General features: G+C 42.2%; 1 protein-coding gene across 1 annotated transcript; it reads left to right on the plus strand.

Annotated features, from left to right (window-relative positions):
* The first annotated feature begins 1,835 nt into the window (after positions 1 to 1,835).
* On the plus strand, positions 1,836 to 27,974 carry LOC142199916 (solute carrier family 22 member 13-like). Its single transcript, XM_075269843.1, is given in 10 exon segments — positions 1,836 to 2,227; positions 5,339 to 5,442; positions 8,790 to 8,944; positions 9,403 to 9,577; positions 13,008 to 13,128; positions 15,548 to 15,642; positions 21,678 to 21,892; positions 24,806 to 24,914; positions 26,898 to 27,107; positions 27,639 to 27,974. Coding segments are annotated over 10 exon segments (1,653 nt in total). The 5' UTR covers positions 1,836 to 1,852; the 3' UTR covers positions 27,733 to 27,974.

Consider the following 27,974-nt stretch of genomic DNA (forward strand, 5'->3'; position numbering starts at 1 on the left):
ACCTCGATCGGGTTGTTGATGCTCAACCGCGTAACCTAGCGCAGCTGGCCACAGCACTGGAGTCTGCATGGCTCAACATCACAGTAACATCATCACAGCATCCCCTCTCTTCCTGCACGTCTCGCAGCAGTCCGCTCTGCCAAAGATGGTTATTCTGGATTTTGACAGGTGGTCACATTAATGTGACTGGACTGTTTATCAGTTCTGTAGTGTTTTGCAGGTACTAGACTTTGGTGACAATGTCAGCAATAACATGGTTTGAATCTACTCTAATGATTGCCTTGCAAAGCAAAAATATATATATATATATATATTGCTATGGTTCAAAAACTCTGTGCCCATTGATAAACTATAGGCTGCTACTTATATAGATCTATACTGTGTCTACGGACAGTCTAATATCAGCAGTTTGGAGCCACTGACTACCTGCAAAGAATATCTTTTCCCAGAGGCGTCGATGTTGTCAGCATTATGATTACAGTTGTAGTCAACATTATTGGCACCCCTGGTGGCTTTGATGCTTAAGACGATTGAAATGGTCGGACAGCCAGGGAAGGTGTTAAGTAAAAAAAAAAAAAAAAAAAAAACCCATACTCTCCTGTATATGGTCCACCACCAGTGGCCATTCCATCTTGTGATGGGGTCATGTTGCCAAAAGCCATGACCGCTGACACCAATCTGTGCTCTCATTTGTTATAAGTTCACATGCCCTGGTGATTTTGACCTGATAACATGCCCAGAAGTTGACACGGTTGTCCTCGGATCTACAGAAAAAGGTGGTTGAACTGTATAACACAGGAAAGGGATACAAAAAGATCTCCAAAGAATTGGTAATGCCAAATGGAAACCCGGGGGCTCTATAAAGGCCAAACCACGCTCAGGTAGACTCGTGTCTCATTCACTGAGTGAAAGTTTTACAACCTCTGCTGTAACTGTGCAAGAAAGTTGTTGACCATGAATATTTGTTAAGTGTGAACTGCACCGATCAATAGGTCAGAGAGATAGAGGCTCCTGTAAATCAATTACTAGAATAATTATACAAGAGACATACAACACAAAATTCTCCTTGTTATTAGTGTGTATGGTGTTCTATTCCGTAGCAACCAGAGGTGTAACTAAAGTCTTGTGGGCCCCGGTTTCATCTTTTGTCTGGGCCCCCTACCTCATCCTTACAATGAATTCTTGAGACGGGTGCTAAGGAGTTTGATCCACCTTAGTGTGGTTAGGGTAATCTCCTTGGCTTATGGGGCAGATGGAAGCTGCAATCTCAATACTGATGCCAGTGCTTATGGGCCCCCTAAGGCTCCTGGGCCCCGTTGCCTCTGATTGGAGGTCTGAATCACACCCCTTGCCTGACACCACCCTTCTGAGCTGGGATATCACATCAGACCCCAAAACTAGATAAGTAATTCCAACTGCACCAGAATCACTGAAGAGTTTTGAAGTAAGGATGGAAAGAGCTCAAGTTGGTGGAGATGATGACAGGTCCACTTTAAAGGGGATGTCCAACCAATAAAACTATGTAACAAGGGGACAGAATGGTATAAAAATTAAGGAAAAATCAACTTTTTCTTTTTCTGACACTTCCCAGTTCCCCTGCTGGTCTCTACTTCTTTGGCCGGCTCGACACACAGGTGGTTCTGCTCTCAACATACACAATACAAGCATAATAAAGTAAGTGTTCTGAATAACTCCAGGCTAAATTCCCATAAATGACAAAGCGGTGCATAAAAGTGAACCAAAGTCTCAATGTGAGACTTTGGCTTATTTGAGGTAGCACATTGACAAGGATTAACTATTAATTTCTGTCTGCATGACTAGAGCATTTCACACAACCTTGAAACTGGAGACAATGACGGACTTTGGGGAAATCCTAAAACATGTTGGAGAATTTGGTCGCTTTCAGAAATGTTTGGTCTTCATGTTGTGTTTCCTTAGTTTTTTCAATGCCTTCCATATGTTTGGACAGGTGTTTATGGGAATCTCTGTGCCTCACCACTGCAATACCAGCTGGATCCTAGAGAAAAACCCAAATCTTACTGAGGATGTGCAGCTAAATTTAACCATTCCACGTAATGTACATGGAGACTACGAGCAATGCCTTATGTACAGTCCAGTGGATTGGGATATAGAATCGATAAAGAGGTATGGACTAAACCGCACACAAGACTGTCAGGATGGTTGGGTGTACGACACATCACAGCAGAAGTCAACACTGGTCATTGAGGTCTGTACATGTTTCATCACCAAAAATCTCTCAAATTTAAATTCTATTGATCTAAAGTTACCAGCAATGCAGATGATGCAATGCAACACCAGCCAGATATATCTGTAATAATGAGAATATATAACATAACATATTTGTAGCTGGAGGTTACTAATTCCAAGTCCTTTCTTAACCTGGAGTTACTATGATCCCCTGTATATTTTATACTTACAAGTTCCAAGTATCTTAGCGATTATTATAGCTGGAAGCAATCAATATAGGAATAACAATATGAAAACAGTCTGTTTGTTGCAATATAGTAAATACATGCTATATACTTGTACTGCATGACAATATAACTACAAGTCAGAGCGGGTTCACACCTGCGCCCCAGTCTCCGCTTTGTTGGTTTCCGACTTCTGCTCAAGAAACTGGACAGAAGATGGAAACCCGGCAGTCAGTGTTTGCCCGTGAGCTTCTTCTCGCCTCAACAGCAAAACTGTTTTTTTCATGTCCGTCTTTGTGTCCGGTTAAAAAAAAAGTGTTTCACCGCGGAGAGGCACAAGACACTCACAGGCGGACACTTTGCAAACCCATTCTAGTGAATGGGTTTGAAAAGTGACTGCCGGTTTCCATCTCCTGTCCAGTTTCTTGGGCAGAAGACGGAAACCTGCAAAGCGGAGACCGGGCGCAGGTGTGAACCCACCCTCAATGGATATATTGGCATTGTACTATATTATATATTGCCACTACATACAGTCCTATGAAAAAGTTTGGGCACCCCTATTAATCTTAATCATTTTTAGTTCTAAATATTTTGGTGTTTATAACAGCCATTTCAGTTTGATATATCTAATAACTGATGGACACAGTAATATTTCAGGATTGAAATGAGGTTTATTGTACTAACAGAAAATGTGCAATATGCATTAAACCAAAATTTGACCGGTGCAAAAGTATGGGCACCTCAACAGAAAAGTGACATTAATATTTAGTAGATCCTCCTTTTGCAAAGATAACAGCCTCTAGTCGCTTCCTGTAGCTTTTAATCAGTTCCTGGATCCTGGATAAAGGTATTTTGGACAAACAATTCAAGTTCAGTTAAGTTAGATGGTCGCCGAGCATGGACAGCCCGCTTCAAATCATCCCACAGATGTTCAATGATATTCAGGTCTGGGGACTGGGATGGCCATTCCAGAACATTGTAATTGTTCCTCTGCATGAATGCCTGAGGATTTGGAGCGGTGTTTTGGATCATTGTCTTGCTGAAATATCCATCCCCGGTGTAACTTCAACTTCGTCACTGATTCTTGAACATTATTCTCAAGAATCTGCTGATACTGAGTGGAATCCATGCGACTCTCAACTTTAACAAGATTCCTGATGCCGGCATTGGCCACACAGCCCCAAAGCATGATGGAACCTCCACCAAATTTTACAGTGGGTAGCATGTGTTTTTCTTGGAATGCTGTTTCTTTTTGGACGCCATGCATAACGCCTTTTTTTTTATAACCAAACAACTCAATTTTTGTTTCCAAAATGAAGCTGCCTTGTCCAAATGTGCTTTTTCATACCTCAGGCAACTCTATTTGTGGCGTACGTGCAGAAACGGCTTCTTTCTCATCACTCTCCCATACAGCTTCTATTTGTGCAAAGTGCGCTGTATAGTTGACCGATGCACAGTGACACCATCTGCAGCAAGATGATGCTGCAGCTCTTTGGAGGTGGTCTGTGGATTGTCCTTGACTCTTCTCACCATTCTTCTTCTCTGCCTTTCTGATATTTTTCTTGGCCTGCCACTTCTGGGCTTAACAAGAACTGTCCCTGTGGTCTTCCATTTCCTTACTATGTTCCTCACAGTGGAAACTGACAGGTTAAATCTCTGAGACAACTTTTTGTATCCTTCCCCTGAACAACTATGTTGAACAATCTTTGTTTTCAGATCATTTGAGAGTTGTTTTGAGTAGCCCATGATGCCACTCTTCAGAGGAGATTCAAATAGGAGATCAACTTGCAATTGGCCACCTTAAATACCTTTTCTTATGATTGGATACATCTGGCTATGAAGTTCAAAGCTCACTGAGGTTACAAAACCAATTTTGTGCTTCAGTAAGTCAGTAAAAAGTAGTTAGGGGAATTCAAATCAATAAAATGATAAGGGTGCCCATACTTTTGCACCGGTCAAATTTTGGTTTAATGCATATTGCACATTTTCTGTTAGTACAATAAACCTCATTTCAATCCTGAAATATTACTGTGTCCATCAGTTATTAGATATATCAAACTGAAATGGCTGTTGCAAACACCAAAATATTTAGAACAAAAAATGATTAAGATTAATAGGGGTGCCCAAACTTTTTCATAGGACTGTACAGGATAATATTACCATTTACATAATTTGTAACACTCAACAGAACACGACATGACATCTAATATTCCTAATAATTCTAGTTGCAGTTACATTATTGATTATACATTATGGAATTAAAGAGATTCCTTATTTATTGCATTTTTATGATCCTCAGCATCTGGGCATAGTTCTATATAATACATATTGATTGTATATTATACATATTGCCTGGCCACTGTTATTGTGCTAATATCCAGTTATTACCTCATTCTGTCTGTTTCTGATCTGTCCCATAATGACTCATCACAGTATGAGGTTGCCAGCTAGAGACAGTACTATCTCAGCCTGCTGGCGGTCATTGCAATTATCTTTCTCTATATATTCTCCAATATATGAAGTCATGGAGGCTGTATTGTGATGTCCTACATTATAACTATGTGACAGAAGTCGTATATAACCAGCAGTAGCTAGCAATAGCAGTTTGTGCCCTCCCCCCCAATGGGGAGCTTATGTAGGTTGGGGGTTACCTTGAGATCACACGACCCAACTATAGAGAAGGATCATATGATTTTTCACATAGAAGGAAATAACTTACTAAGGTAATACTAACTGGGGAGTTACTACATAATGAAAGAAAAAAAATACTGGAGTGTTATATCCATTTATATCAGCATGGTTATGTCAGAAAAGATTGATTTATGTACAGGTTTGTGATCAACCATATGTAAAATGTACCGTATAACGTATGCTCCGTATAATATGTGTATTTTTTAATAATACAGTACAACCTGGTGTGTCAAAGGAAAGAGCAGACGGACATTTCCCAGGCCATTTACATGCTGGGACTCCTTATTGGATCCATTATTTTTGGTCCCTTAGGAGACAGGTAAGCATTAGCAGTATAGCCGGTATACACTGAGCCGACATTTCTACACCACATATAAATCTACTAGGTTGTGACTGAGTGTCATCATAGGAAACCTGTTATCGGATTAACCCCTTTACTTCCTGACATTGTAATGATACTGTAATAGCTAAACTACCTGGTACAGTACATTTAGTAGAATTGAGAGTCATGTACTGTATATAGTATACAAAGGTTGGTCCTGTCCTAAATGAGTCCATTTGGACTCTCCAAAGTTTCATGTTACCACTTTTTTGTATGAATAAATTGACAACTTTACAGTATGTTACAGTCTGACACTGTTCACACAATGCCACCAATCTGTGTAGGGACACATCCTATTGGTTTATATATTTCCATGAGCAATAACAGAGGAATGCCATAAAGCAAACTGCCCAGAACTGTTATATTGAGGAGAATACAAGTAGTTATAAAACCAGCCTATCAAGAGGTTTATATGTCTCTTTATATGGACAGAATGGTATTCCTTGTAAAATAGATGAATTAATATTACCTAGTTTTTGAGATCTAAGCATGAACTATATATTACTAATGTACTAATATAGTAATGACACAGTATGAACAATATATAATATTGAAAACAGCAAAAACCTGCAGGCATATTGCTGGTTTTATATATATATATATATATATATATATATATATATATATATATATATATATATATATATCCTATCTACCTTCCTTTATAATAGAAAACAGGCTGTAACATTCTCTCTAGCAACCCTCTGTTACTAGGGAAAGTCCATACACATTTGCATTGTGCATATGCAGAGCTGAGGCATTTACCAAAGGTGGGTGGTCATTTAAATTGTGCTGCTCGCTTAATCCACCTCACCCCCCGTTCTTCATCGGCAGCTCCCCTCTGCCAATCCCTTCACTGGGTACCCGTTGCCCAGTGAATTGAGTTCAAGTTACTAACACTGACATACAAAGCCATCCACAACCTGTCCCCTCCATATATCTCTAGCCTAATCTCCCGCTACCTGCCCAGACGTAACCTCAGATCCTCCAATGACCTCCTACTCCGCTCTGCCCTCATCCGCTCCTCACACAACCGTCTCCAAGATTTCTCCCGTGCATCCCCCATACTCTGGAACTCCTTACCAAGACACATAAGACTGAGCCCCACAATCACAGGCTTCAAGAAGGCCCTGAAGACTCACCTATTCAGGAAGGCCTACAACCTCCAATAACACTGTCAACACAGCACCATCTGTACAGTCTCCCCCTCACTTTCTGTCTCTACCCTCCTTCCCTCATAGATTGTAAGCCCTCGCGGGCAGGGCCCTCTACCCCACTGTGCCAGTCAGTCATTGTTAGTATTATATCTACCTGTATATTCTGTGTACTGTATGTAACCCCCAAATGTAAAGCACCATGGAATTAATATAATAATGTACAGCACCATGGAATTAATATAATAACGTTCAGCACCATGGAATTAATGGTGCTATATAAATAAATAATAATAATAGGGCCATACGGTGGCTCAGTAGTTAGCACTGTAGCCTTGCAGCACTGGAGTCCTGGTGTTCAAATCCCATCAAGGGCAAAAAACCATCTGCAAGGAGTTTGTATGTTCTTCCTGTGTTTGCATCGATTTCCATCCCATATTCCAAAGACATACTGATAGGGAAAAATGTACATTGTGAGCTCTATGTGGGGCGCACAATCTACATAAAAAAAAACAAAAACAATAATAATAATAACAAATGGTCGATGCAAATGGCATTCAGTATATCAAATTTTACTGGACAAACCTCCCAATCAAAACATTTTTTTTCCACAGATTAAAAAAATCTAAATCCACAGTTACAAATTATTCTGCACAACAGAGTTTCTAAACATTTTATAGGTTGTAAAAAACCCGAAAATGGTCATTTGTTGAATTTACAGCATTTAAGAGGTTAAATTTACTGAAATCAAAAGTTATTTCAATCAAAAACATCTTAAGTGGCCAAGTTACAAGTTAACATTTTTTCATATCACTTTCACAATTCTTGCAACCTTTGAACTTGAGAGTTTTTGGTTGGTTTCTGCTTGAATTTTGTTGCAGGATATCAGAAGAGCCTCCCTGAGCTGCTGTTTGGATGTGAACTGCCTCCCATTCTCTTACAATGTGCTTGAGGATACTACAAAGGAAGGTTCTCACTAGGGTTGTGGTCAGGGGAAGATGGTGGCCACAACATGAGTTTCTCTACTTTTATGCCCATAGCAGCCATTGACTCAGAGATTGTCTTTGCTGCGTGAGATGTTGCATTGTCGTGCATGATTTTACTACAGAAGGCACGGTTCATCGTTTTGTACCATGGACAAAAACATAATCAGGGACCCTAAAGGGGCCTACCAGCTTTCTCCCCATGATTCCAGGCCAAAATATGACTCCTCCCGCCTTGATGACATTGCAGCCTCGTTGGGTCATGGTGGCCATCTATCAACCATCCACTACTCCATCCATCTGGACCATCCAGGATTGCAAGGCACACATCAGTAAACAAGATTGTTTCAAAGTTAGTCTTCATGTATGTCTGGGACAACTGCAACCAACCAACTGCTTTGGTACATTATATAGTACTTCAGTCTTAGCAGTATATGAAAGCTGAGAATCTTATCTTTCTTGTGATACTATTTTTCTAGGTGGTATAAAACCAGAGATAAAGCCATTTGAGTAGACTATTTTTCCCCTGTTTGGTAAATGCTTCAGCTCTACATACTGCAGTTGCAGTGCTTAGTTACAGCATTGCTAATGGGTAACTTTACTGCCTGTTTTCTATTAAAAGGAAGTTAGATAGGTTAATAACCACATAACTCTTGACACAATAGCAAAGAAATAAAATAGAAATTACACTTTAAAGTAGCAGGCCCACAACTGGTTCATTAGAAAGCTACACCATATAAAATGTAGTGAAGATAATCTTGTTACTAGTGACTGTATTTGTGAGAAGGGAGCAGATTTAGCAGATATAAGGCCACTGCCAAGACTATTATGTGTACTATAATTTATGTCTTTTTAACAGGCCAGTGAATATTTTTTTTGCAGCAGAGATTCATCACTTTTATAGAATTGCTTTGGTTTGAGATCAATATAGAGTAAATAATTCCATTATAAGGGAGTAGAAATCCTAATTTTCATTTACCTAAGAGCTCCTATTACAAGTGAGGGCTCCCTGGGGCCTGGTCAGGGGCTATAGATCATCTGTAATACACAGACATAAATCTCTGCTATAATACAACTCCAGCCCCTCTGTATGTGAATGAAGAAGTACAATTAACATTTTACAGATATTTATTGCTGTGTTTTCAAGGATTGGGAGGCGTCCTGTTATATTATTGTCAATGTTATTGATGTTCTCGTTCGGCATCGGAGCGGCATTTGTTACAGATTTTTACGTCTATACAGCGCTGAGATGTGTTGTGGGAATCGCTATGTCAGGGGTCCTGATTAATAATCTCGTATTAGGTAAAATACTTTACTTTCTTATGTTTTATGATATCTGACCAATTAAATTTTAGAAAGGTTCGCTCTAATGGGACTCGTGATTTGCTGATCTAATCTTTTTTCTTTATCATTATCTGTGTTCCATAGTATTGTACAAGATTTATATACAGTATATACATCCATGCCAGGTCTTGACCTCTAGGGGGTTCACAATCTAATTTCCCTATTTAATGCAAGGAAGCCAAGTTAAGGGTTTGTCTCATCAGGGCACACGAGCAGCAATTTGAGTAACAAACACAGATGGAAGTGAGAAGATCACAAATAATACACAGGCCTTTTATAAGGGAGGACGTATTTATTACATCATATTTCTTACATAATTTGTGCAAAAGCATAAAAGTACTAATTTTGTGAAATATTTTCTTTATCAGTTTACAGACATGTAAGCAAAGAAACTTAATATGATTATTATTTTACAGTTGCAGAGTGGGTAGGATCTTCTCAGCGGGCCTACGCTACCATCACTGGCCATGTCTGCTTTGCAGTGGGACAGATGGCTCTGGCCGGGATTGGTTATGGTATTAGGAACTGGAGGTTGCTACAGATTGCTTGTTCTGCACCCACAGGATTGTTAATCTTCTATATCTGGTAGGTGTTACAGAATCTCATATTAGGTCTATGCTCATAAGACCTCACAGCTAGAGATGAGCGAACCTCTCAAGAATTGCTATCTATTAAACATAGTGTAGAACACTGTCAGGACTCCTAGGAACCTATCTATAAAACATAGTGTATTACACTGTCAGGGCTCCTAGGAACCTATCTATAAAACATAGTATATTACACTGTCAGGGCTCCTAGGAACCTATCTATAAAACATAGTGTATAACACTGTCAGGGCTCCTAGGAACCTATCTATAAAACATAGTGTATAACACTGTCAGGGCTCCTAGGAACCTATCTATAAAACATAGTGTATTACACTGTCAGGGCTCCTAGAAACCTATCTATAAAACATAGTGTATTACACTGTCAGGGCTCCTAGGAACCTATCTATAAAACATAGTGTATTACACTGTCAGGGCTCCTAGGAACCTATCTATAAAACATAGTGTATAACACTGTCAGGGCTCCTAGGAACCTATCTATAAAACATAGTGTAGAATACTGTCAGGGCTCCTAGGAACCTATCTATAACACATAGTGTATAACATTGCCAGGGTTCCTAGGAACCTATCTATAAAACATAGTGTATAACACTGTCAGGGCTCCTAGGAACCTATCTATAAAACATAGTGTATAACACTGTCAGGGCTCCTAGGAACCTATCTATAAAACATAGTGTATAACACTGTCAGGGCTCTTAGGAACCTGTCTATAAAACATAGTGTATAACACCGCCAGAGCTCCTAGGAACCCATCTATAAAACATAGTGTATAACACTGTCAGGGCTCTTAGGAACCTATCTATAACACATAGTGTATAACACTGTCAGGGATCCTAGGAATCTATCTATAAAATATAGTGTAGAATACTCTCAGGGCTCCAAGCAACTTAACTATCCAATTTCTAGTTCTCTAAGGCAAACAGCTGAAGTTACTCTTCAGACCCCAGAATATAATTGGTGGTGGCAAAAGGGGTAAAAATAAATAAATAAATAAAGAATATATTAATATTTTGTCACCTCCCCTGGGCCTATCTCTATTACACTCTGGGGTCTGAAGAAACCCCAGAGAATAATGGGGCCATTTATCTGAAGGGAATCACCGTTTGCTTGGTTTTGTTAAAAACTGTACGATTTGAAATATTCGGGTCGAATCCGGTTTGTGACTAAGTAGTTTGCCCGTCTCTACTCATAGCATAAGAATCACTTTGTGTAATGCTGATGTCAGGCACATACTCCTGACTTCTCCTTCCTATGGAGCGAAGTCCAAGTAGTAACTAAGCTATAGCAGCAATTTAACAGTTACAGACTAGAGATGAGTGAACAGCGTTTGATCGAGTACATGTTCGATCGAATATCAGGCTGTTTGAGATGTTCGATTCCAGTCGAACACCAGGTGGCAAACTCGCTAAAAATTTGATTCCCCTCCCACCATCCCTGGCACTTTTTTTATACCAATATCTTCAAATATAGAAAGAAAGAAAGAAAGAAAGAAAGAAAGGGGGGCACTCACCACTCAGACGAATTTTTCTTAAAACAACATCCTTTATTAGGTAACAGCGTTAAAACCATCCTTTTGGAAGGGAGAAAATGCACATATAGGCGTGTAGAGGCCTCTACACGCCTATATGTGCATTTTCTCCCTTCCAAAAGGATGGTTTTAACGCTGTTACCTAATAAAGGACGTTGTTTTAAGAAAAATTCGTCTGAGTGGTGAGTGCCCCCCTTTCTTTCTTTCTATATTTGAAGATATCTTCTTGCTGCAATGGGACGTTGAGCACCACCCTTGAATATTTTCAATAACATATGGTTGTCCATTTGACCGGCTAGGTGAAAAAGAACTATTTAATAATTGTTTATAAACAGAAAAAATGGACTTGTCTCTTTAAAGTTGTAGCAGTGCCATCTGTTTTCTCTACACAATTTTTTTGTACCAATAACTGCGTAGGGGAGGTGGGACAGGAACTACAACAATGGAGGCATCGAAAAAAAATCAGAAAAAGTAATTGGCTGGGTAAATCAGGTGACCTCCAATTTATACGAACAGTGGATTTAATATCCGGTTCATATGAGACTGTGAACTATGTGACTGTGAGACAGGGATAGATGTACTGGCAGGGTTAGCTAGGGATTACCTTTATTTAGGTGGAAATGTTACTCACCCAGCTCTTTGGGGCTCTATCTGGTTGGGATCCCTGTCAGCTTGCGATATGCGCAAGCTGACTTTTTCCCATAGGAATGCATTGACCAGTGTGGATTGGCCGAATGCCATACAGAGTACAGTATTCGGCCAATCAACGCTGGTTCTGCCGGAGGCTCGTCTGCGAGGAGGCAGAGTCTAAGATCGGACCAGAATGACGACTGCTGTGGACCGATCTTTGACTCCGCCTCCTCCAGCAGAACCGACATTGATTGACCAAATGCTGTACTCTGTATGGCATTCGGCCAATCAACGCTGGTCAATGCATTCCTATGCTGAGATGTAGCAGTGCTGGCCATGCGCTCAGCACTGCTACACCGGAGATGCAGCAGGGATGAGTGTGCAGCAGGGTTCAGCACATCTCTAATGCAGCAGAGCTGAGTGTGCAGCAGGGTTCAGCACACACTCAGCTCTGCTACATCTCTGATGCAGCAGAGCTGAGTGTGCAGCAGGGTTCAGCACACACTCAGCTCTGCTACATCTCTGATGCAGCAGGGCTGTGTGTGCAGCAGGGTTCAGCGCACACAGCTCTGCTACATCTCTGATGCAGCAGAGCTGAGTGTGCAGCAGGGTTCAGCGCATCTCTGATGCAGCAGAGCTGAGTGTGCAGCAGGGTTCAGCGCATCTCTGATGCAGGAGAGCTGAGTGTGCAGCAGGGTTCACATCTCCGGTGTAGCCGTGCTGGCCGTTCGCTCAGTTCGGCTCCATCTCCGGTGTAGCCAAGCTGAGTGCACGGCCAGCACTGCTACATCTCGGCATAGGAATGCATTAACCAGCGTTGATTGGCCGAATGCCATACAGAGTACAGCATTCGGCCAATCAACGTTGGTTCTGGGGTGGTTCCTGGGGTGTCATAGTGGACTTGGTGACTCTCCTGAGTCAAATAGTGGTTTCCCCCTAAATGAGTATTTATTCCCCATAGACTATAATGGGGTTCGATGTTCGATCAAACAGTTGAGTATTGAGCGGCTACTCGAATCGAACTTCGAACATTTCACTGTTCGCTCATCTCTATTACAGACAGACATCATTTAGTCACATAGTCACCCAGGCTGGATAAAATGCACAGTCCCCTCTTTTCTTTATGTAACTCTTGACACTTGACATTAGTTGGATGCAATGCCAGATCTATAGCGAAATCATCAATTCTTAAAACATAAACTGGAGATCTACGTGAAATATACTTATTTTCATCGATGTAATATGTCTTTTCTTACAGCACTCTTCCAGAATCACCAAGATGGCTTTTGACAAAGGGAAAAAATGAGAAAGCAAAAAAACTTCTTCAAAAAGCAGCATCATTTAATAGACAGAATATACCAGAGGAGTTACTAACGGAGGTAACAAACCCAATTAACAATGGAACAAGTGATTTCTATGAGGTCTGCGTATCTCCCAAAATAAATAACTATAGAACATATCTGTATTTTTTTTTCAGACTGTTTTTTTTCTGTCCGCCAAAAAAACCTGTGACTACATTCATTCATGGTTATTGTTTTAAAAATGGCCACATGACAGATGCTTTTTACTGTTCTGTAAAGAAGCCCTTATTGCCTGCAGGAGTCTTAAAAAGAGTCCACCACCTCCCCATGTATATTCAACTGCTATCACCATATTACAGTGATAACCCATATACCCCTGTTATGTATGTAACTTCTGTAGATTTGAATGTCTTATGCAGATGAGGCAGTTGGTGCACTGGAAAGAAGGCACTGCACCTGCTGCTCAAGTAGGGTGGGTGATGTCATAGCAGTGGGAGGATCAATTCTCATTACAGGGGATGGTGCAAGATGGAAATGGTAGGGCTCTGTGTGGTAAGAGCAGTGCTCCAGCTGAAGGCCAGCCCCCAGTGCACCAACTGCCCCAATCATATAAGGCTTGAAAGTTGTGGTTCTCCAAATCTGCAAAAGGTCAAAGGTATGTTATTTATCACTGTAATGTGCACAGCTGTAGATGTTTGAGGGAGGTGGTTGACTCCCCTTTAGACTGGGGCCGTACTGGACATACAAGCTGCAAAACTTCCATCAGTGTTTCCTTGCAAAAGTTGACTAACAGTGCAGGTTACATTGCATTACAGGTTATAATTGCAGCATGTGAATGAGGTTTGTTGCTTCTTATCATTTACCTGGAACTTTTGGGGATAAGGATTGGACAGCAGACTGAAATGCTGAAGATTTTCTGCATTAAAAAAATCAGCAGATGGAATTCACCAACAGATCGAGCTCACTACATGGTACATTCTACACTGCAGGGACTGTAAATGCAATGTTTTTGCTCTTTCTCCCCAGCCTAAGGCTGAGGCCCCACGTTGCGGAATGATACCTTTTTTTGTTGCAGATTTTGATGTGGTTTTTTGAGCCAAAGCCAAGAGTGGATTGAGCAGAAGGGAGAAGTATAAGAACTTCCTATATATTCCCATTCCTTTTGTAGCCATTGATAGGGACATCAATGGATCCCTCCGTATGTTGTAGAGGTCCTAATTAGAGATTAGATCGCAGGCCTGCAGAAGACACACGCACACAGCTGATGGTGTACCAAGTGAATTCTAATTTTATTGTAAGAAAAAGGTAGTTTAAATACATTACAGACAAAGAGCTGGCTTGGCTATTCTAATTAGTATACCATGATTGGTCATAGAGATATAAGATAAGCCTGGCACATGACTATTGGCTGAGGCTCATTATAATCTGCATCTCATTATAACTTTCCACACTGGGATGGACTTTCCCATGAAACAAAGAAGGATTCAAAATACTTATGTGTGAGCTAACATCCCAGACTGTCTATATGTATATATCATGGCAAAAGAGATAAGATGACATGTTCCAACTTAATTAACAATAAGCTACATAGATTCTGTCTATACACACTCTAAGTGACCTTCATATACCATAAAATATGACAAAGTGCCCAGATACCATAAGATTAATACTTTTGTTGGTTATGTGTCCATACATCATGTAAAGGAGGTAAGAGATATACAAAGTCAGCTGCATCTTCTCAAAATGAGGCCCTTGAGAGTTAAGGATTAGCAACCTATGCATTAACGTTCATTATCACATTCCTTAAAGTCTAACAAAGTGCCTCCTTGACTTAAGCAGAAAAATACATACTTATGTGAAAGAGTACAAGATGGCTGCCAAAATACAAAGATGGAGGACTTAACTCTTACACCATTCTTTGCTTTGGCTCAAAAAAACGCAAACAAATCTGCAACAAAATAATCTGTGTTTCCAGCCCATGGGGCCCCGGCCTTAGGCTAAGGTTTTGGAAATCGCAGCGTAAGCGCACTGCAGTTTTAAATGGAAAGTGGGCATGGGATTCACATGAATCCCATCCACTTTGCAGTTATTGTAAAACACTGCAAATTGCGGCATTTCCGGCCCTTCGGGCCCGGCCGTAAAGTGGATATTACAGAGCCTAAATGTGTTTAAGGCTAAGGCCCCACATTGTGGAAACGCAGCCTTTTTTTTTTTGCAGATTTTCTTGCGTCTTTATGAGCCAAAGCCAGGACAAGTTTAAGCAGAAAATAGAAGGATATGAACTTTCTCTATATTTCTGATTCCTCTTGTAGCCATTCTTGGCTCCAAAAAACGCAACAAAATCTGCAATAAAAAAGCTGCGTTTCCGTAACATGGGGCCTCAGCCTAAAGTAAAAATTGGTGGAGATCCAACCTATAGAAACATGATGAAAGTCTAATAAAAAATCTATCATTGTAGAATTTTTTCAGAATCCTAATCCTGATATTTATCTCTCAGTTACAGGAAGAAAAGCAGACTAAATCTGGGACTATGCTCGATCTGTTCAAGATTCCCAGTTTAAGAAAAGTAACACTTGTCATGAGTTTTGTATGGTAAGTTCCAAGACAATGCAACCAATGTACTCACGTACAGATTATAATGTTTTGTCCCTGCCTTGAGTAGTTCCTCACAGAGCCCTTTGTTTCATGGACATTGAGAGCAAATGTACACATGGAAGGCTAAGGTTGTGCCTTCCGCCTCCGACCCTGAACTACCCCCCCCCCCCCCCCCGAAGACCCCAGCCAACTGACCGACCCCACCCCCCCCGCATTCCTGCACACACTGTTATGCCCCATAGTAGCCCCTGGTCTGAAAAGACCCCTGAGTATGATGATAGCGGTGTTTGTGTGGTTCGCGGGCCTGTGGCCTCACTTATTGATCCCCCTTGTGATCACAGCTGCCTCCGCAGAAAGGGAAGCGCCGCCGGCCGTGAGCAGGAGCGAGGATTGGTAAGTAAGTAGGGCCCATTACCTGCTGAAGTTATTCTAGCAGGTAATGGCCTATTAAAAAAAAAACCCATCAAGAGCTCACTGGGTCCCCTAATGTCCCGGGCCCTGTGGCAGCTGCTACTCCGATGTTACACCCTGGTAACTGGTAACTGTCACGGAGCGAAGGTATACGTCTTCCTCCGGATGGTCTTTTGAATCAACAGGGACGCAAGAGGTCGGGAGACAACAGCAATTTATTGTAATCCACAAAGTTAGTAGCCGGCGGCGGTCACATCAACCGTAACAACAATAAGTCCACAGAAGTCACAATCCAATGATAACTTTGGTTCCTTGGTCCTGTAACTAAATCCTGGCTCTCTACAGAGCTGTGCACAGGCCGGCTAACACATACTAACTGCTAGCTATATCTATATACTAAACTGTTACACCTATATCTGTGGGTGGGAAGGGCTGAGTCACAGATCCTTCCCCCCTCACCTATACCAAGGAGAGCAGACTCCCTGTCTACTATGGACAATGCACCATCCAACATCTTCTTGGAGACACTGATCAGATTATCTCCACCCATTGTCCTCACTAGTTAGAGGTATTTGCATACAATGTGCTAACACACTAGACCCTAATCAGCCAACTACACATTGATGTATATAACAGGTTAGAGAATACATTCCACATGAAATATATATTACACATTGCCTATAGTATAGACTCTAACCATCCCGTGACAGTAACATTAACTGAAAGGGTTATGTTATTGCAAGAAAACTGTTACTGTGTCTCTCCAAAGTACAATAACCCACAGAGGTATTTCAGTTTTAATTGTATTCGTCTATAGACAGCGCCGCACCTCCCATGAGGTGACCTGAAGTGACCACTTCAGGCAACGCTATGCCGGGGCTCCGGGGGGGGCGGCATTTTTGCTGTCCTAAGCCAGTCCAGGACAGCATGTCACACATTGCCCATCTCTAGTTATACTGTATGTATTCTGCTCCTCAATTAACCAGTTTACTGGACAATTAGCTGAATGTCAGGGATCGCATGACCTATGTGGGGTCACATGTCCGACGCCATATTTAGTACTATCTAATTATTTTGCCAATGTATTTCACAGGACCAAATATGGATCATAGCTTTTTTTTTTTTTTTTGCGAAGGACTACGGTACTATAAGCATATTGTATATACATGTATATTAGATATATTAATATGAAGTGACTAGGATCAGGGGATAATCATACTCATTAGGGAGAGTGTGTACCTACACAGGTGTACGGAGACTTACAAGCCATTTCTGCTCCGCTAGGGATTATGGGCAGTGCCGCACCTCCCATGAGGCGACCTGAAGCGAGCACTTCAGGCGGCACTATGCCAGGGCCTCAGGGAGGGTGGCATTTTTGCTAACCTAAGCCAGTCCAGGACAAGCTGTCCTGGACTGGCTTATCACCGAGCGGTGGTTTGGGGAGGCCACTGGAGCAGCGCTGCTCCAGCAGCCTCCCCTCACGCTAAGGCAGAGAGCAGGCAGTCTCCGGGCCTACTCTCTGCCGGCGAACGGGGCTAAGCCCCACCCCTTCACTTGGCCACGCCCCCGATCCACCGGCCACGCCGCCGATCCACCCGGCCACGGCTCCCGGCGGGGGGGGGGGGGGGGGCGCGGCTTTCTGCAGTTAGCTCGGGCGGCGAAAGGGGAAGGTTCACCCCTGATTATGGGTAAAAAATATGCAGCTATGGACAGTGCTGTTTTGATCTGTTGGATCTCCTCAGCATAGCGTAGGGATACTAGTTTGGCAGAGTGAGAGACTATAGACCAGGATCAAGGGATAATCATACACATTAGGGAGAGTGTGCACCTACACAGGCAAAAATGGCTTGTAAGTCTCCGTAGGTGCACACTCTCCCTAATGAGTATGATTATCCCCTGACCCTGGTCTATAGTCTCTCACTCTGCCAAACTAGTATCCTTACACTATGCTGAGGAGATCCAACAGATTGAAACAGCGCTGTCCATAGCTGGGAATCTGTTCCTTTTAGAATAGAAATACTTGTTTGGCAATAATCCCCGCATTATGTTATTAGGCTTACTAAACAAGTCATACATGATGTTAAGGGGGCTGCCCCTAGAGGGCGGCATACAGAGGCACTGTTCTCCTAATTACATCCTGGAGAACAGATTTGCATATTTTTTACCTATGAGGTGACTAGTAACTGTATGATATCCTGTTCTGTGCACAAATGAACTTAGTCAGGAAAAACAGTTAACTCTACCAAGGGGTTGTCTGTCAATGACAAACCCTGACAAAATACCCTATTATAGGGGGACGTAACCCCATCATGGGCCAGAACAAAGATTTGCTATGTCAGATAGGAGTCATCTCTTGTATAACTTGTTTGGCAATTCACTTTGACTGGCATGTAATATTAGATTCCTATGTAGCAAAGACAACACAGCCGATCTCTTCTATTTATAAAGGTTATTGGACAGATTTATAACAACTTCCCATAATACAATCTGTCTTTATCAGGTTTCTTTTTTTTAAAGAGCAGTAAAAGTAATGAAATCTTCCCTGCGATCGGTTGCTATAAATCTCCCATTGTGTTTGCAGCCATTTTGTATTACTCTGGTGCATCTATAAAATAACTTTGTAAGTCTTAGCTTAAAATCTTTCATTTTTTGTCTACCATTTCCTAGTCATAGCCCTGAATCTCCATAATTTGGCATAGGAGCTGTAAACACTAAACGGTGGGAGGTTTTTCATCAAGCCTATTTGCAACATTGTTTCTTTTTCTATTTTCCATGCACGCAGTAAATGGATTCATTACATACAATACTTTTTGCAAGCAGCACTTTTTTCTCAGAATTTTTTATGCAGAAACCACACGGACCCCATTATAGTCGACGGGGTCTGCCAGTTTTCTAAGCTAACCGCTTTTTTATGCAGATAGGTTTCAGGTCAGGGGCTCCCCAAAAGGATTCCCCGAATGGAAATCCAAATGCAGATGTGAACCGGGCCCTAGGTCATTCATCAACACACAGTTTTAGAGAAGAAATCATAATAAGGTAGCAGTACATATATATCGCCAGGTACTGGTAGTTCACCATAACCATAGTACACCTTATTCAAGGAAATGGTGCACCTATTGGACTATCTAAAAGAATAATGGTGTTCAGCATATGGTCCCCTACAATGCGCTGGTTTGATATAAAATGTCTTGGTGACAGACTCCCTTTAAAAGGAGGTGTCTAACTTGATGTGAACAGGGGCTACATTGCTACTAATCTCCTATATATAGAATCAGTGAATCCTATTAGACGCTATCTGTGTGGATCAAGGGTGAAGGTCGAGGTTGTCTAGCCGTTGTTTTGTGCACCTTAATTTCCCTACCTGGCATCGTCTTCCTCAAAGGAAGGATTAGTTGCAAACATACAATGATAGTAGACATTCCTATTATTGCCATATCATGGCAATCTGCAACATATTAGGAGATATAGAGTGGCATAAACAATATAGGAGAATAAACTGATAAAATTAAGGCATGTCCTCATGGACTGGTGTTTTAGTATTCCAAACCTACATACTAAATGGTAAGCCCATCTGCCGTAGGGTTACCAAGAGATGGGTATGATGTACTCATCTGATTCATATTGGTGCTCCCACTCAGTGGCGTAACTAGGAATGGCAGGGCCCCGTGGCGAACTTTTGACATGCCCCCCCCCAACTGATGCTGAAGACCTCGACCGACCCCCTGCTACGCATTCCTGCGCGCTCTATTATGCCCAATAGTGGCCCCTTCACACAGTATTATCCCCCATAGTGGCCCCTGCACACAGTATTATCCCCCATAGTGGCCCCTGCACACAGTATTATGCCCCATAGTGGCCCCTGCACACAGTATTATCCCCAATAGTGGCCCCTGAACACAGTATTATCCCCCATAGTGACCCCTGCACACAGTATTATCCCCCATAGTGACCCCTGCACACAGTATTATGCCCCATAGTGGCCCCCGCACACAGTATTATGCCCCATAGTGGCCCCTGCACACAGTATTATGCTTCATAGTGGCCCCTGCACACAGTATTATGCCCCATAGTGGCCCCTGCACACAGTATTATGCTTCATAGTGGCCCCCGCACACAGTATTATGCCCCATAGTGGCCCCTGCACACAGCATTATGCCCCATAGTCGCCCCTGCACACAGTATTATGTCTCACTATGGACATCCATAAACAATTATTATACTCTGGGGTCTTTTTAGACTCCAGAGTATAATAATCGGAGATCCAGGGGGAGAAAAACATAAAAAAAAAAACTGTTACTCACCCATCTCCCATCTCCTACGCTGTCGGCCTCCGAAGTAGTCGATCTTCAATGACGTCAGACGTCACATGACCCGGGACGCAGGCCGGGGTTATGAGACATCAGACAACTAGGCCGAAGTCTACACAGATCGTGGAGAGGTAAGTAACTGTGTTTGTTATGTTTCTTACCTCTCCTGGTCCGCCAATCATTATACTCGGCGGTCCGAAAAGACCCCCGAGTATAATGATAGCAGCGGTAGCGGCTGTCGCCTGGCCCCTAATGTCCCGGGCCCTGTGGCAGCTGCCTCTGCTGCTATGGCGGTAGTTACGCCACTGCTCCCACTATAGCTGCATAGATATAGGTGCTTGACAGCCACTTACTTTCCCCTCCCCATGTCAATATACGTCTAGCCTTGATTGACAGGATAAGGTATGGAGTGCCAAGTGGACGCCACTCTTCTGGCATCAGTCTTGCTCCACCTTTACTATGACATGCCAGAAAGAAACTTCAGTAGCGACATGCATGAGCTTCATTGAATTCATTAATTCTGCATTTGTATTGATGGATAACACATTGCCTGGATCCTGTCTTGGCTGTGCCGGGGTGACTTCTTGAGTGTGAACTCTGGTTACGAATTACTTTCCTAGGTCAATCATCAACACACACTATTGGGAAGAAGAACACATAATAGGATAGCAGTAAATATAGGAAACTAGGTCTAGGTTCACTTTAACCCAAATAAGTGGTTAAAACTTAAAAGTTTCCACTATGGGCACAAACACGCTAACAGGAGTCATTGGGACCAGTCATGGAGAGTGGGATCACCAGATATCAGAATTATTCATACAACGCAAATATTAGGCTAATTATCACAAAAACTGACCAGTGTTAGGGCCCGTTCACACGGAGTTTTGGCAAAATACAAGTGTAAAAAATACATGTGTAAAAATAAGACTCCCATTGACTTCATTGAGATCAAAGCAGTCCAATGATTCACCTCCTCTTAAAGTCTGTCAACTGGGAAAAAATGTCTTTTAGTGCATTGCACAGGCATGTTTAGTAATAAATGATCTGTCACCAAGAGGTACACTACCCAAAAGTAGCCTCTGATAGCTTTTTTTTTTGGTGTTTTTTTGTTTTTAGTTTTATTTTGTAAAAATGACAAATGCTGCTATCTAATGAGATATCCTTCTACAAAGTCTGATGTGCTCCAAGTATCTCTCAGTTGGAAACTATATTCTGGATCCTATGTCCTGTAACAACATTCTTTGTTATAATAAAAATACTGCCAATTTTTGTTTCCACATTGAGTTTTATTCTTAGTTTTTGATCTGTTTGCAGGTTTGTGAATAGTCTGGTGTATTATGGTCTAAGTCTAAATGTTGGTAGCTTCGGGCTGGACATATATCTCACACAGCTAATATTTGGAGCAGTGGAAATTCCAGCTCGCCTTGGATCCATGTTTATAGTGCAAATTATTGGACGGAAATTAAGTCAATCCCTCTGCCTTTTATTGGGAGGAATTGTATGTCTTGTCATTACTGCCATACCAAAAAGTAAGGAATTGCATAATTATCTTACATCAGGTTTTAATTTGTTTGTTGTCAGCCTTGTCTCTAACGTCAGCCATTCCCTCTTTGGTCCCTCTCAGTCTTAAGGACCTCATGCAGTATAGTGCCCACTTACTGGTCCCACACAATATAATGCTCCACTGTGTACCTCACACAGTGCAATGCCCCACAATGGCCTCCTGTATTGCAAATTGATAATTTCTGCTTCTTCATGCTTCTTCCCCTACAGTTAGTTTCAGTACTGTTTTAGTAGTCTTACAGAAAGTACAAGTGCATACCTCCCAACCGTTCCGATTTCCGCGGGACATTCACGATTTCGGTGACGTGTCGCATGGTCCCGGTTGGAGGGAGGTATGTCCCGATTTCAACTCAGAGTTGAACACATACTCGGCTAAAGCAAGGAGCTGTCACAGCTCAGCTCCTTGCTTCACCGCTGCACGCCGGCTACTGGCTGTGTAGACGCGATGTGATGACGTCACATCGCGTCTACAACTGTGTGCAAGAGAGAGAGGCGTGCAGAGAGCGGCGAGGGAGCGAAGGAGAAGGTAAATGTAATGTGTACACTGAGGTGGAACGTGAAACTGGGAGCAGATGAAGGAGAGGACGGCATGACACTGGGGGCAGAGATGGAGAGGACATGAATCTGGGGGCAGAGATGGAGGGGACATGAATCTGGGGGCAGAGATAGAGGGACATGAATCTGGGGGCAGACATGGAGAGGACATGAAACTTGGGCAGAGATGGAGGGGGGACATGAAACTGGGGGCAGATGAAGGGTGTATATGAAACTGGGGGAGAGAGAGGGGTGACATACCCTGTTTCCCTGAAAATAAGACACCCCCCCTTCACCTTCTGGATCACATACAACCGGCAGTCATGCCGGCGCTCCGCTAAGGAAGCATCAGCATGACTGCCGATTGTTCCCCGCTCCAGCCGCTGCATAAAACATCCCCCGAAAATAAGAAAGGTCATATATTTCGTTAGATAATTTAATATAAGAAACTGTCTTATTTTCGGGGAAACAGGGTATAATTTACGGGTGACTGTAGGAGGATTATACTGTGTGCGGGCACATGAAAGATTAATGAGAATGGGCGGAGTCAACACAAAAGTGGGCGGGGCTAAATTTGCAGCGCCGCACATTTTGTCCCTCTTTCGGTTCTTCAAAAGTTGGGAGGTATGCAAGTGCATGATGTCACATTCCAAACCAGTCACCCCAAAACAAATAAAAATAGTATTACTCACCTAGCCTTGTTACCTTAGAGCAGATCTCTCCAGTCTTGACTTGGGGGCAGTAGACATGATGATGTAATCAGATTGTAGTCGTCTACGCCAAGTCGGGACAGCAGGGATGGCTAGGTGAATGGTGGAGCAGGAAGCTGATGTTCTCAGGGGACAAACAGAGTTGAAGTTGAGATAGCTAGATCACCGCCCAGGACAGCAGAACAAACCTGACCCCAAGATATGGAGCCACAAGATGGGTGGTTTTATCTGTGAATCCCCCCCCCCTTACATATACCCCGTGATATGTATTTTTGTTACATGTGGCAGAATCCTAGACTAAAGGTATCCTTATTAACACATAAAATTTAAAATGAGCAAACCTTGTAGGATCTGTGTTGTGAATGTTTGAGAGTTTTGTCTGCCAGTTATGTTACTAGAAGTGTTATTATTGTACTCCGGGGTCTCTATAGATGCCAGAGTATAATAATTGGTAGCTCAAGAGATATGCTGAGAAGTAATGAGCCGTCATACTCACCTTCTCGCAGCTCTTGCCTTGCCCTCTTTGGTCATCTTTCCCTGGCATCTTCTGTCCTTTTGGGTGACATAAGCAACCCTAGGTCACTGCTGAGACCTGTGATTGGACCTCCATGATCGCGTGGAGTGCACTGATGTCATGATGCTTTGACGCTCCACCCCATATAACCACTGGAGCCCAATCACATGTCTCAGCATGACGTCACTGAGGAGTCTGCAAGATACCGGAAAGATGACCGGACCCCAGTATTACTATTATTATATTTCCACACCTCCCCTGAGCTTCTGATTATTTTGTTCTGGGGTCTGAAGCAACCCCAGGGATTAATTATGATTCATGGGTGGAAAACCCCCTAAATCTCATTTTTTTGGAAAAAATTGTAACAAATTTGGATCATTATGTACCAATTCCCTCATATCTACAGAAAAAGTCAATTTCTGCTGATTTTGCTGATAGTGTCTGACTACAGTATCTTATATGACCCTCCCTTGTCATGGTGGATGAAGCTAAAATTTGGCAATTGGGTTATAACATGCCCGATTCTTTCTTCTCCCAGAACAGGGGTCAGCAATTGTCGACACTCCAGCTGCTGTGAAACTACAACTCCCAAGATGCTCCATTCACTTCCATATGAATTCCAAGAACAGCAGAGCAAGTATGCATGCTGGGAGTTGTAGTTTTACAACCGAAGGTTGTCTAGCCCTGTCCTAGAAGTTAGGCCCTGTTCCCACAGAGTAACGCGCCGCTCATTTAGACACGTATACACGTGTCAGAGCTAGGCGCTTCAAAACAGATCCCATTGACTTTAATGGGTGCAGGCTTACGCACGCTACACATTCAAATCAATGGATTATAAAGCCTCCCATTGATTTGAATGTGTAGCGTGCGTAAGCCTGCCCCCATTGAAGTCAATGGGATCTGCTTTGAAGCGCCTCGCTCTGACACGGGTATACGTGTCTAAATGAGCAGCGCGTTACTCCGTGGGAACAGGGCCTTAAACCAGAAGATAAGCCAGGGGAGCCTGGCAGCGCCTTAGTATCAGTACTGCTATCTTCTCAATTTATTTTATGATACGATGCTTTAATACACTGAATACCCTAATGATCAATAATGTATTACTCTCTTTTTTTCTTTCCAAGCATTACCTGTTGTCATCACTGTACTTGCAGTTATTGGAAAATTTGCCATTGCAGCCTCTTTTTCCATTTGTTACATTTATGCTGCAGAGTTATTCCCCACAGTCATCAGGTGAGTGCCTTACAAAAAACCATAGGTCTGCAAAGAGCATGCACAGTAACACGTGGAGTCCTCACTATATCCTGATGTATACTGCCCCCATGTGGCACCACATCTGAAGTTATGAAGGTTAAGGCCTAAAGCACCTGGTACAGAGAATACCGGTATGTGGTTGCATGTGGACTGCTACACAGTTTCATAATAGCTGTATATTAGTCCAGATTTATTAAGACTGACACCAACTAGGAATTGGGGTAGATTTTAGATATTATCTACACCAGAATCAACTTTCCTATGCCTGAAAGTGCCACACACGGTGCAGTATGGTAGCTCAGTGGTTAGCACTAGGCCTTGCAGCCCTAGAGTCCTAGGTTTAAAGGGGTATTCCCATGACGCTTGTTCACTAACCTGCAGGCTGTTGTGCTCTCTTCACTTCCTGCTCTTCTCGGCACATAGGTGGGCAGTGTTTCACTTGCACGGGATTGGTTGTAAATGAATTACTACAGTGTGAAGCTGATGTAGCAGAGCTGGATTTGAGTCAGTTTGCATTACATACAGAGGTAACAGACTCCCTATCTCAGCTCTTATCAGCCAAATTCAATTAAACCGACTGATAAGAGCTCAGAAATCCCGGAGCTCTCTGAGAAGCTCCGCTACTTAAAAGACACAAACAGCTCAGAGCTGCTCCCAGCCCCTCCCCCCCCTCTGAGAGCAGGCAGCTACATCACTTGGCAAATGAGCAGATAATCCCAAGCGCCATAGAAATGCAGCGTAAACAATGAAGTGAATAAATTAAGATAGCGGCCAAACAAAGCAGTTTTGATAAAGCAATGTATTTAGGAAAAGTCTTAAATCCACATAAACTAGCAGTATAGATAGGATCCTTGTGATGGGACAACCCCTTTAAATCCAACCATGGAGTTTGTATGTTCTCCCTGTATTTGCGTGGGTCTCCTCCCACACTCCAATGTAGATTGTACCATGGAACACGTTGGTGCTATACAAGTAAGTAATATAAATAAATACATATATACATTGGTAAATTATTCCCTGACTTAATCTGAAGAAAAATGATTGGAATATATCAAAAAACAAAAGGATTAGTATGAAGATCTTATCCCTGCAAACTTAAAGGCGAGCTGTCACCAGTGTCATCTTTATCCGAATCCATTCAGCCATTCCAAAGATATAAGCCCTTTTAGTGTTGAAGCAAATTAAGATATACTAGCCAAGTGGGCTAGTGATTTCTCTGCGGGCTGGATCTCTGTGTGCTGTTTGCCATGCAGAATTACCGGCCATGAGCCTAGCACACTCTAATTTGCATGAACAATGAAAGGGCTTATATCTTTGGAATGGCTGAACGAATTTGGATAAACAAAACACCAAAATGCTTAAGGGGGAAGCGCCTATTAAATAAGTCTACTTTTCAGACTTGATGAAAGGTCCTATTTAAGAAGGTTAACAGGTTTAAAAGATTATGGCCATTTTTGGCCATTATGTATAAGATATAATTTATTGATCCCTGCGTACTCTGGTCTTATGCGTCCCGAATACTCACAGCCTCTTCTTTCCATTCCTCCTCACTCAGACAAGCAAGGATGAGGGAGGCTTCATCTTTGGTGCTTTACTGTATTACTACCTGATATACAGTATGTATATAATATTATTGATGTCTGTATACCTGATCCCATGTTTCTTGGTGCTAGAATTTATTGTTTAAAATGTTTACATAGCATTCTGTTGAGTCAGCATTTTTTACATTTACAAGTGTAAGGTATTTTCTCCCCCTATCAGTATGTCTTTGGAGTGTGGGAAGAAATCCACACAAACACGGGGAGAACATACAAACTCTTTGCAGATGTTGTCCTTGGCCAGATTTGAATCCAGGGCTCCAGTACTGCTAATCACTGAGCCACCCAGTATAAAGTATTTATGAATGACTAAACAATTTTATTGTTTTATTATATTTCACTTTGAGATTCTATCTGTTTCCAGGCAGAATGGAGTGGGACTTTGCTCTATGACAGCCCGCGTCGCTGGGATAATCTCACCACTTATTAGTCTTCTGGATCGGTACCATCCAGCTATACCAATGGCCATTTTTGGCAGTGGCCCTGTCATTGGAGGTCTCCTCTGCTACTTATTACCAGAAACACGAAACAAAGACCTTCAAGACCATACTCATGAGGCCAATGGCATTACAAGGTAAATCTGCTTCCAATCTGTAGGTTGCCCTGTGACTCCTCCACAAATGTTGATGGAAGGAATTGTATTGCGATGCCTAGTGTGCATCAATTCGAACATTACTTGACTGTTTTGTGGGGTCGCAGCACATTAGGAGTTGCAGTACGGCTCTATTCACTGACATTAGTGAAGGAGTCGCAGGTGATCTTTGGTTGTACAATGGGAAGCAAGGCCAAAGTCACTGTGTAACCTTAGCCTTCAGTCAGTAGAGTCATAGGGGGGCCATTGTTGTCTGTCACACAGAGGACCCAAGCTGCTATCAATTTCATTGTTGTGCTCCTATAATGAAGCAGAAACATGGAATGGACCAAGGAAGATGTGAGCAGAGTTTAAGATATACAGTATTTTCATATGAATGTGTTTACTCTACTTTCTATAATGGTAGCTTTCCTGGGAAAGAAAGAAAACCATTTCACTCTACTATTTGCCCGTAGTGTGGCCACAAAAAGCCATTTGAACTTGAAAGTCTGAAAAGTCATTTTTATTTTTCAGATCTCATAGCCTTCCAAAAGAAAAGCTCATGAATGGAAACCACGAAGAACAAGAAGTGGATCCTTCAGGAGAGAAAAAACAAACTCGCTTATAAACATATTTCATTGCCAAATTTTGGATGGTTTACTTGAAGAACGGAATCCAAGTCTTGATTTCGTTGTTATCGCGATAATGCAGCAATGTCGTGATCCTGTATGGATTCACTTAGAAAGACCTCTAAGATTCCAAATAATGGACCAGACTTCACCATTTCCAAGTACATGGAGAATCAGCAAATTCGTCTGCACCTGAGAACTCCATAGGTTTACTGTGTTAGAGAGCACATAGACTGTTCAA

This window comes from Leptodactylus fuscus, chromosome 4 (assembly GCF_031893055.1).
Source record: "Leptodactylus fuscus isolate aLepFus1 chromosome 4, aLepFus1.hap2, whole genome shotgun sequence".
Lineage (NCBI taxonomy): Eukaryota > Metazoa > Chordata > Amphibia > Anura > Leptodactylidae > Leptodactylus > Leptodactylus fuscus.